Source organism: Trifolium pratense, linkage group LG3 (assembly GCF_020283565.1).
Source record: "Trifolium pratense cultivar HEN17-A07 linkage group LG3, ARS_RC_1.1, whole genome shotgun sequence".
NCBI classification, from domain to species: Eukaryota; Viridiplantae; Streptophyta; class Magnoliopsida; order Fabales; family Fabaceae; genus Trifolium; species Trifolium pratense.
Window position 1 is genome coordinate 5,247,934 of NC_060061.1, and position 11,411 is coordinate 5,259,344.

Consider the following 11,411-nt stretch of genomic DNA (forward strand, 5'->3'; position numbering starts at 1 on the left):
GAGATTTGAACCAAAAACTTTGCAGACACTCAAATCATATCCTACCACTAATCTATTAATACACAAATCATATTCTATCACTAATCTATTCGAGAAGATCTATATATTTTTATTTTTTTTGAAGCAAATGGGTGGTGTGAAGGTGGAGCCAAGACAATTAATCACCTTACCATGTTGACAACACTAGAAGAAGTATATAGAAAATTTAATATGAGAAGAGAATCAAAATATTGTCCTCCCACACAACCCTGAAAAAGACAACAATTTACACGTACAGAACAGAAACATAATTCATAACAAATTATAATTTTTTATTATTTTATGATTAGTTCATCGATCATAGACCCATTAGTTAAGTCACGGATGTGGTAAGTGAAATGATACTAAAATTGAATAGGAAATAAAGTTAAGGTAGGAATCATTCTTATTAAACTTAGATCAAATAGTTGCAATACAAAATGAATTTGAGATGTGAAAAGAGAGTTTGGGAGAGAAGAATAACAACTTCACCAATCACATAAAAAATGAGAAATAACTCCTAGTTCACTATATATACTATCCATGTGTGATAAAATCCCTTAGTGTGATAATTCGCATCAAGCTTAACAGAATGACCTTCATTTGCCTCTTGTGAGACCCTCCACTCCTCATTTGCTGACTCATCAGTTTCTAGACCCTTCCCTTTATTTTGTCTCATTACAATACCATCCCCTTTAAAACCAACCTTGTCCTCAAGGTTGAAATTAAGATAAAGGTGTTGACTGAGAGTAGTAACTCCTAAAGTAAGCTCCAAGTTAAGCATGCCTTCTTTATGGACTAGAGAATACAATTGGATGATAGCAACATATTTCCATATGACTTCCAAGTTCAAAGCAAAGCACACCGCGCCAAAAGACAATCCACCCGGATCCCATTTCTTGGAGTGCCATGGAAAAACAATAAGATGAACACAAAGTAGATCAAGCTTTGCACTTTGTGACCAAGATCCAAGCATTCCTACCATCTCAACATTTGTAACAGCTGGCATTATTGAAGTGTGTACACTCAGTAAATGTACTAGTGTAGTAAAAGCCACATAAAAATAAGTCAGGCACGGAACTTGAATTAATGAAGCAGCAACATCTTCAAGAGGCACAACAATGACAATTCCAATACAAGTGGTGTAGTTTAGGCCAACTCCCTTGCCAACTATTGGTGCAATTAACTCATCAATCATGTTGGCATTCATTTCACAGTTGTAAGTCATTGCAGAATAGTATGCTATCATATCCTTCTTCTGCACATCATGAAATAGGTCACAAGCTTTGTGAATGCTGCCATAGTGTGCATAACAGTCACTGAATGAATGGACCAACTGATCTTTCCATATCATGAGAATGTCATTAATGTGTGATTCAATCCGGTACCAATACTCTCGATCCAACCACGGTGAACATGATGAACGAGTCTCTCCTTTGTGAGTCCTAAAATCATTTGATGCTCTCCGGCATGCAATGATTGCTTCATAATATTTCTCCTTCCAAATACTCATTGCATCAGTAAGCAAGCAATGGCTAACAACCTTTAGAGCAAACACAAACTCTTCAATTGATATATTTTCCTCTCTAAAATTCCTCCAAAGTTGAACCAAAGAAGAATGATAATCCCCTGACACATGAAAAAACAAACTTGACAGCAGCTTTTGTTGCTTCCATCCAGTGAAGATTTTATAGCCGCATACACGTCTTTGAGTTTTCAACTTTCTATTCTTTGTCCACTGAAAATAGCATATAGACCTACAAAATTTTTCATAAGAGAAATACCATATGTCTCCCATACTTTTAGTCCCAACCAATCTCTTTAAAAATTTAATGTTCTTCTCAAAGACATTGAGCACAACAAGAAAACTATGATACTCAATATTAGTCCAAGATGGAGCATTTAACAATCCAGTACAAACAGATTTTCCATGTGTAATTTCAAGAGTAGTTGCGATTTCTCCAATAGATACATTATTACCAACACCATTTGTCATAGCTACATTATCTGGTGCAATTCCATGTTCCCCAAATCCACAAAAGTGGTTGTCCAGAGGACTAATTTTTGACAGAACCTCATTAGCGACTAAGAGTGCTTCTATTAGTTTAATGATACCGTAAACTACAAGAAAGTAGCCATGAGACAATTCTATCCTACCACCCTTTAATTTCATGTATCTATAACTATTTTCATCGTACAAAATGAACATTGTACCACATGCTTCATTTTTAATTTTGCCTAATGTACCCACCACAATGCTATATTCAATATACCAAGATTTAATATGATCAGCAAACCTGGTAGCAACTACACAGCTTGTCTGATCAGGTGGTGCAGGTGGCTGTGGAGGATTCGATATTGTGCGATAGGTCCAATCTGGTGGTTTTGGCAGCAGCGACTTCATTGAGACATTTCGTCGAGCATGAGAAAGGCATGTTTGTATCGAGCTAGACAACATTATTATTGGATATGGTGATTTTGCTGTACATAGCCATTCTGAAATTGACTCGTTATCTTGTGGCTCGTGCTGTGAAATCAAGGCCATTGTCTCTGTAGTAACCTCCAAACCAATTTTAGTGAATCGTCGATCCCTCTGTCTTGGTGTTCCATGAATCCTCGTGAATGACTCTGTTATGGCGAGTTTTCCAACATCGTTATCGACATCACATGTCGGCGTCACTGTTTCCACCATTTTCGTCTCACAGACAGATTCAGGTTCCAGAATCGGTTCCAAGAATGGAAGAAATGCATCCGAAGAAGGCAGGGCAGTGTCCTTGGTTACAACATGATTCACGATTGGTGCCATGGAGGGAACAATTGTATCTGAAACTAAGAGAGTTTCGTTCACCGATTTGGAAGCAACAATTTCTTCTTGCAATAATTTCTGCTCACTAACGGAAGGAACCTCGATCTGTTTTGCAGATAAACGAAATTCATCATGCATCAATAAATTGGTATTCAACGGTTCTGGTGTAGGGATGTATTTGGGTGAGTTCGATGCACCATGGGAAGAGCTCGGCGAGCAGTTGTAGTGTTGAAGTAGAATCTCCAATTTGGAGATGATTCTGTCGAAAGCAGCGTTGTTGCGAGCGTGCATTTTCTCCCATCGATCCCATCGATCTTTTTCGGCGATGTTCTTCACATACTCTGCCATGGTGAGAATGAAAGCACCAATGAAATGATACTAAAATTGAATAGGAAATAAAGCTAAGGTAGGAATCATTCTTATTAAACATAGATCAAATAGTTGCAATACAAAATGAATTTGAGATGTGAAAAGAGAGTTTGGGAGAGAAGAATAACAACTTCACCAATCACATAAAAAATGAGAAATAACTCCTAGTTCACTATATATACTATCCATGTGTGATAAAATCCCTTAGTGTGATAATTCGCATCAAGCTTAACAGAATGACCTTCATTTGCCTCTTGTGAGACCCTCCACTCCTCATTTGCTGACTCATCAGTTTCTAGACCCTTCCCTTTATTTTGTCTCATTACAGTAAGCATAAGATCTATCGGTTATTTTTGGGCGGCAAAATAAAAACACTCACAAAAAACACATGCTGATGGCATTGAAGGTTTTATTTGAGTGGGTAAAAAAAAAAAAGGGGTTAACATAATAGAAGGATGACAAGAAAAAATGATTTTGAACAGGAAAAGATCTTTACAAGTGTGACTCATGTGTCCATCTACAACTTTATTTTATTGTAGATCAATTTGATGTATAGATAAACTTCAAAATATATAAACATAGTGGTAAATGATTTTATTTTATTTTTTAATAAAAAAAGTGATAGATAATTGTGTCTTCTTTTTTTTTTTACAAGATAATTGTGTCTCTTTAAACACACTTTAAAAATTCATCATCAGACTTATGCGAGTCTCTCTAAAATGCGTATGTTGAAGAAAACCCATCACTTAAATAAATATCAGTATTTCCAATAATATGTTTTTAGTTGTTGGTATAAAGAAAATACTAATAGCAGATGAGTTAATAAAACATGCAAGTTTAGATGACGCATTAGACTTTTGTTTTTGAAAGATTAGCATGACTCACTATTAGTATTTAGAGAGCAATGACAAAAATAATTGTCACGAAATAATACTTTATAGACTTTATTTATAAACAAATATTTTTATAGTGAATTATTCAATATATAATATATCTTATTTATGTAGCGATACACCTCTTGATAATTGATATGATAATTTTGATAGATTTATTAATATCAAGAACATGCCAAAATTATTTCCACTAGGACCACAAACTAAACAATTTCTTTTAGAGACAGCAAAAATATTTTATTTTTATTTTCAGAGATTAAAATTAAAATCCGCTATATGTTTAAAGAAGAAAAACTTATTTAACTCTAATTGTTTTTTATTTTTAATTTTGCAAATGTAACCGTTTTTTTTAAGGATTTGCAAATGTAACCGTTGTTGTTATGGGAGAGGCGATGTTCTATTTTTGGGTAAAAATTTAAGGATTTAATTGATATGCATCGATGGTGTAAAATAATTTTACACTTTCAACCAATACCAACCATGTTTTCCGCCACATCACCACACTTCACTCCACTTTCTTGACATGACATGACAAAATGATGTTTATTAATTAGACGATTGTGTAAAACTATTTTACACCGTCAGAGCATATTAATTAAACTCAAAATTTAATTTTGTTACGGTACAACTTCCTTGGTCTAGTACAAGATCAAAGCAAGAAATTTTATGCTATAATTGTCATTTTTTATTTAGAATTTTAAATTTATTTTATGCTATAATTGTCAAAATTAATTTATTTTTTTGACAATTTTAAATTTATATTGACTTATAAAAATTAACTATACAATTAAGTAAGTCACTAAGTTTGGTCTAGTGGTGATGGGTTTAGGTAGTACGCTATAAGTCATGGATTCGATTCTCAGCTAATTGTAAACCCAAAAAAAAAAACTTTATAGAATTAAGTTCTTTTTTTTTTTTGAACAACAAAATATTATTAATAATAGTCGGTCTCTGCACAAGACGAACAAAGACCGGGATAAACGAAAATACAAAACAGATGCGTCGTATATAAGCGGAACACCAATGAAAAAACTAAAAGACGTACACCACCTAGTACACTCCACAATCACCAGACCGACCACCTAGAGCAAATACCACAAACACCTGACCACAGGTACAATTAAGTTCCTTGACAAAGCTTAAAAATACTATACTTGTTATCAAAATACTTTTTTCCAATCAACCGTTAGTTGGTTCAATAATAATTGACGCTGTACTTGATAGAAAAAATCATAATTCGATTACCGTAACTACGATAAAAAGGTAACTTAAACTACTTTTTAGTGTCAAAACTGACTTGGAACCTAGATTAAACGCCCTAGTAGATTTTTCCATAAACTTCCATAAACTAATGACACTCCATAATGAGAATGAATGAGTAAAAAAGTGGTAATTAAGCAAAGCATATGATTCGTTGGTAGTATGATGTAATAATGGTGTTAACACGGAAATAGACTTAAATCAAAGAGTGGACTTAGTCAGCAGTCATAATTCGACAAAAACAAATCCTTTTCTTCATTCAACAATTCTCAATTTTACACCCACAACCGATGCAATGTTTTCTTCTTTATTATTTATATCCTAATTGAAATTCTCATCTTTTCTTCTTCTTTATTTATTTATTTATATTTTAAACTTTAACTACCCTTATGTATGTACCAGAAGTGGGTGCTGGTAGGTATTTCTGTGGATACACAGTGGCGAAGATCCCTATGAACAATTCTTTTCATTTTTCGATCAAGCTTCAATTTTGAACACAACCCAGGTCAGCAATCATCTTCTATTTCAATTCCCCTCTCTTTTATTGCTCCAATTTTCATGCTTTATACTTCAAATCCGTGTTTTTTCTTACAGCTGTTTTCTGATTTTTTTATGATTTTTTTTCTTTTCAATTTTCATCTTTTTTGCAGCTATTTCGGATACCCTTTTGCCTAAAACTAAGTAAAAAAGTTTAATTGAGGTGAAGAATTAATTTTTATAATTTTGTTTGTTTGTGAAGTAAAGTATCTGTGTATGGTGGGGAATTGGAAAAGGGTTGTGGAATTGGTGGATATGGAATTGGAAGTTGATGAGGATCAATTCTATGATACTTGTGAGGATTTGTGTTCTGTTTCTGATGAGGGTTTTGATTATTGTTTAGAATCTTATTCTGGTGGTAGTAGTAGTAATGATTATGTTACTAGGTTCAATTTTTGGACTAAAAACCTTGAAAGTGTTCATCATAGACGAGTCAATTTTTTAAGATGGATGGGTTTGGAGTATGATGAGAATTCAATTGATGGAGATGAGTTTGGAGAAGATTCATCTCGTGGAGTTGACCGAATCACTTCAACTAGTGGGGATGGTTTGAGAACTGTAAATCAGATTGTGCTGGATTCATCATCAAATGAGGCATCTAGGTTGTTAGAAAATTGCGGTGATGGTACCGAGAATTTGGCATGTATGATAAAGAATTTGGATGATGGAACACGGTATGTTGTAGATAAATTGGATCAAGATGGAACGCTTAATACCCTGCGTGTTCTCGGTTCGAACCAATTGATTAGTTTGGATGAGTTTCATAAAAATATTGGGCCGTCATCTTTTGTTCGTAGACATTTGCAGAGAGATGCTGAAAACACTAGATTGTTGGGTGTTGCTAAAAAGAAGATGAAGAAAGGTTGGTTAAGCAAACTGGATTCTATTGCTTGTTTTTATCATCATAATCAAGAGTTTGATGAAACTTGCTGCAATAAAGACTTAGACTCTAGGATACATAAAGTTCGTGTTCAGCCGCATAAGAAGCGAATTAAGGAGCTTTCCTCTCTTTATGCTGAACAAGAGTTTAAAGCACACAAAGGTGTTATTTTGACAATGAAGTTCAGTCTTGATGGAAAATATCTGGCTAGTGGCGGTGAAGATGGCATTGTGCGTGTGTGGAAGGTGATTGAGGATGTAAGATCGAATGAATTGAACATTCTAGACAGTGATCCATCCAATATATATTTCAAAATGAATGAATTTACTGGTAGTGTGGCTCCCTTTGATGTAGATAAAGAAAAATTAGTCAAAACAGAGAAGTTGAAGAGATCATCTCCTTCAACTTGTGTGGTTATCCCACCAAAGACCTTCCGCATATCGGCAAAACCTTTGCATGAATTCCATGGGCATAATGATGACATTTTAGACCTTGCATGGTCCAAATCAGGGGTTAGTTTCCTACAGAAGCAATCTACTCTTATTTGTCTTTTTTTTTGTCTCGCTCGTCAAATTTGCTTATCATTTAGTTTTCTATCAATGGAACTCACCGTTGTTTGCATTCTTTGGTTTGTTGCAGTTTCTATTGTCATCCTCTGTTGATAAGACAGTGCGCTTATGGCAAGTAGGGATCAACAAATGTCTTCGAGTTTTCTCTCACAATAATTATGGTGCGCGCCTCTTTTACCTAGTTTTTTATAAGTGCGTTGAATGATTTGGGCAATATTGGTTTTTCTGTAACTGTATTTCTCTATATTTTTCTCACCCTATATCATGTTATTTGGTTTTGTTTTGCTAAATAACAATTCATTTTGATTTTCCTTTGATGCAGTGACGTGTGTGAATTTCAATCCTGTCAATGATAATGTTTTCATCAGTGGTTCAATTGATGGAAAGGTGCGCATATGGGAAGTTGTTCGCTGTCGGGTTGTTGATTACATTGATATCAGAGAGATAGTCACAGCCGTATGTTTCCGCCCTGATGGAAAGGTCTGTTTCGTTATAGGTTTAACTGCAAGAACATTGTAGCAGGAAAGTATCTATTTTTGTTTTGTTCCTAAATTTTTTGCTTGTTATTGCAGGGCACGATTGTGGGCACCATGGCAGGCAATTGCCGTTTTTATGATATCCTAGGTATGCACACATTTAGCTCTGTAAATGTTTGGAATTGTGTTACATTATATCGTATGCTTGTGAGTTGTGACATAAAAGAGTTTCTGAATTTAAATTATCCATCTTTAAAATGATTATAATTAGCATTACTAGTTTCTAACGCTAATTTTATTCTTTTATCTTTGGTTGTTCAGATAATCATATGAAAATTGATACTCAAATGTCGTTACAAGGAAAAAAGAAGACATCGGGGAAAAGGATAACTGGCTTTCAGGTTGGTTATTTCTGCCACGCCGCACTGTTTTCCGGTTTATTCTCTTCCTTTCTCTTCCACCCTATATAAAATTATTGACACGTGGTTATTAATCTTGTATGATTATTTCATCAGTTTTCGCCCAGTGACCCGAGCAAATTGTTGGTCGCCTCTGCTGATTCCCATGTGTGTGTACTCTCTGGAGTTGATGTCATCTACAAATTCAAAGGTAGGTTCTTCACATATGATTTCCTTATTCTAAAATATTATAAAATGCATCCCACATATATATGCCTAATTCTTCTCATGTTGCATCTTTTAATTTGAGCTAGGCCTAATTTAATCCCTTAAGACCAGTTTGTAAGACGAGGACTGCCTAAGCTTATAAGCACTGCAAAGATCATAAGCATAACTAGTCGATGTGTGACTAAACCTACCCTCATGCACCTAACACAATGAAGGTGCTGGAGGCTGCAAAGAAGGCAACTCAGATTTGCCGCAATTAAGGCAGCTAGGGACAAACCGCAATCATGACGGAATTTCTAACATATCTTGATGTTTTCGTGTGTATTTTAAATTCTTGCAATGAGGACTTGATATTGGAAATATATGGGACTTTTCAATTTTTGTGTGCTTTGAGAACCGATTTCCGTTATTATATCTCTTCTTGTTTTGCCTTCAGGCCTGAGAAGTGCAGGACGGATGCATGCTTCCTTCACATCCGACGGGAAACATATCGTTTCACTTAGCGAAGGTTCAAATGTTTGTATCTGGAATCACACTGGCCAGGATAGGAATACGTCCAAAGCAAAGCAGATTTTGTCTTCCGAGAGTTTTCTATCCCACAATGCAACAATCGCCATACCTTGGTGTGGCATTGAGTCAACGCCGTTGTCTCCTTCACTAGATGAAAACTTGATTCAGCGGTCATCCTTGTCTTCTCCCGATTGTTTCTTCATGGGTCGAGGATTTCTTTCCGAGTTAGTCCCAAAGGTTTCTGCTACATGGCCAGAGGAAACACTTCTCGATTCGGGGCAAACTGTTGTTTCTCCTACAATATGTAAATCAGAGTATAAGTTCTTGAGAAGTGCTTGCAAGGGAATGTCTAATTCTCATTTGTGGGGCCAAGTGATTCTAACAGCAGGATCTGATGGATTCATAAAAGTGTACCAAAATTATGGCCTACCCGTTCGCGTTTGAAACGCGAGAATTTGTTGGTGTATTCTAAAGTAAGTTACAAAGATTCGTCGTTTGGTAACGCTGGGATGCCATCGTGTAATATTATTCTTTATACGAAAGTCGATATCGATTATATGATTCTTTAATTTTTAAGGATTGTCAGTTAAGAGAATGTAAGTTTCAGTTTTGCTGATAGTCCTTGTCAAAATGTAATTCCTGATTGTTGTATAGTATATAGAAGATTTCATTTAATTTTAATTTATAGATACATGAATTTATACATGAAATGAATAATGAACTATGCACTTGTCTTGTGCTTGCATAAATGCAAAATGAGATTTTTGTCTTTGCTTTTTTGCAGCTTATTGTTACTTAAAAAGAGATACAATCAAACTCCATTGCAGAATTATTTTATGATTTATTCTACACTTCTATTTTATGTTTAATTCACTTTTATATTTTTTTTATAGATATGATGACATTTGTAGATTCCACTAATTTTCAAATTATTAATAACCATTCATACATGATCATGTGAGTGGTTGACCTTGGGCCCAACCCAAAACATTAATCAAATTTGTGTGTTGAGATGGTGGCCTCTAAAGGAAAATTTGATTGGATGAATGATTTGTAGGGTAACATTTTGTCAAACAAAATTTTGTTAATACAAATTTCTAGAAATAATCACCTTACCTTTCTAACCACATGTTCTCTTTGAAGTAAATTTCTGTGTCATAATCATTTTCTATGTGAATTTGATAAAATCATAAGAGAAACATTTGTTGAACAAAAGAAGATGATAGTCATAACACTTTATAAAGATATTGAACATGTGGTTAGAAAAGTTTTGACTAATGCATAATAAATTAATGGATGACATGGTTTTGAGCCATTCATTTTACTTTCTTTAGCTTAAGTATGTATGTGTTGAAAAGATTTGTAATGTATATATATTCCTCTAATCTGAAAGTTCATATATGCTTTATTCAATATCTAAGTTGGAATTATTGTGGCAGTCATTGTTACTGATAATGATAATGATAATGATGACCAAAATTAGAGGGCAGCCAATTATATGCCACATTGAAGGGTTGAAGCTTTAACGTCTGAAATGCCTAGCTAGTGATTTCTTTTCTTTTTTTCTTTTTCAGTCAAGTAATTAATTTCACTCTTAAAGTGAATAAGTGAAGTGTACGAATCCCGGTTTTTGTATATAAAATGTGATGTCGCCATACCATCAATATTGTGGAAACCATATTCAAACTTCAAAGGAATTGAGAGGGGGAAATGAGTCTGATTCAAACAATCCTATTGTGGTGAGGAGGATACAGAACTGGTTTAGGAATGATGAATATATTTGATAGAGGTTTAGTAAAAAATGACCACCATGCACAACTTAATAAACTTATGCCCCATGGAATATGTTCGTGTGTGGCAATTACATGTATTATTTAACAATAATCTTTATATATAATTTAAACATTATTATCTTAATGGTAACATTATTATCTTGACAAAAGAAAAGCTATATTTTTATCAGGTGTGAGTTGTGTGACCGACTAGTTTTGTATCTTAAAGTTTGAATTTCTACTAGAGAATGTATAATCTAGTCATCTATCTAGTGCATCCTGCCATCCTCTCCCTCTCTAAAAAAATAATATAATTCTATTTAAATAATAATAATATCACCTTTGTGAATGTAAAAAATTATCTTCTTACCATTAACTTCATTTTTTTTGGCATGCTTAACTAATGCCTCAGAGAGACAGAGACAATATTTAGCGTCATCCTTTATTTTATTGGTACTCTAAAAAAATTATTTTCTCAAATTGATTATGTTATATCATGTTTTGTTTTCATGTTATCATTTTTAACAAGTTTCATTTAAAAAAACACGGGTAACATTTTAATATTGACAAAACTTTCATGACTTTTATTTTCTTATCGAGTAATTTAGTAGTTAAAATCACCTTTAAGATAAACAAGTAGAGTGTTCGAAATTCAAACTACAGTCTCTCTCTCTCTCTCTCTCTCTCTCTCTCTC

At 34.1% G+C, this 11,411-nt stretch overlaps 2 protein-coding genes across 3 annotated transcripts; one reads left to right on the plus strand and one right to left on the minus strand.

Moving 5' to 3' along the window:
- Positions 1 to 409: 409 nt before the first annotated feature.
- Positions 410 to 3,229, minus strand: LOC123915600. Its single transcript, XM_045966778.1, has 2 exons — positions 2,316 to 3,229; positions 410 to 1,775 (listed from the first exon to the last, which is right to left on the minus strand). Exons 1-2 carry the CDS (start codon positions 3,170 to 3,172, stop codon positions 539 to 541), a joined length of 2,094 nt encoding a protein of 697 aa, XP_045822734.1. The 5' UTR covers positions 3,173 to 3,229; the 3' UTR covers positions 410 to 538.
- Positions 3,230 to 5,439: 2,210 nt separating this feature from the next.
- Positions 5,440 to 9,716, plus strand: LOC123915601 (WD repeat-containing protein 44-like). Of its 2 annotated transcripts, none has more exons than XM_045966779.1 (8): positions 5,440 to 5,851; positions 5,997 to 7,275; positions 7,403 to 7,493; positions 7,655 to 7,812; positions 7,905 to 7,956; positions 8,130 to 8,209; positions 8,324 to 8,417; positions 8,871 to 9,716. In XM_045966779.1, the coding sequence occupies exons 2-8, from the start codon at positions 6,100 to 6,102 to the stop codon at positions 9,386 to 9,388; spliced, it is 2,169 nt and encodes a 722-aa protein (XP_045822735.1). In that variant the 5' UTR covers positions 5,440 to 5,851; positions 5,997 to 6,099; the 3' UTR covers positions 9,389 to 9,716. The 2 variants fall into 2 exon arrangements, with proteins under 2 accessions (XP_045822735.1, XP_045822736.1); XM_045966780.1 differs by having other exon boundaries at positions 5,557 to 5,851; positions 8,521 to 9,716.
- Positions 9,717 to 11,411: the final 1,695 nt, after the last annotated feature.

Bases quoted from the DNA above. Each gene is read 5' to 3' on its own strand.
- LOC123915600 (XM_045966778.1), bottom strand. From the start codon at position 3,172: ATGGCAGAGTATGTGAAGAACATCGCCGAAAAAGATCGATGGGATCGA. The intron at 1,776-2,315 runs GTTTGCTGATCA...AAAATTTTGTAG, and splicing joins AGCTGTGTAGTTGCTACCAG to GTCTATATGCTATTTTCAGT.
- LOC123915601 (XM_045966779.1), top strand. From the start codon at position 6,100: ATGGTGGGGAATTGGAAAAGGGTTGTGGAATTGGTGGATATGGAATTG. The intron at 8,210-8,323 runs GTTGGTTATTTC...TTATTTCATCAG, and splicing joins AAAGGATAACTGGCTTTCAG to TTTTCGCCCAGTGACCCGAG. The intron at 8,418-8,870 runs GTAGGTTCTTCA...TTTTGCCTTCAG, and splicing joins TGTCATCTACAAATTCAAAG to GCCTGAGAAGTGCAGGACGG.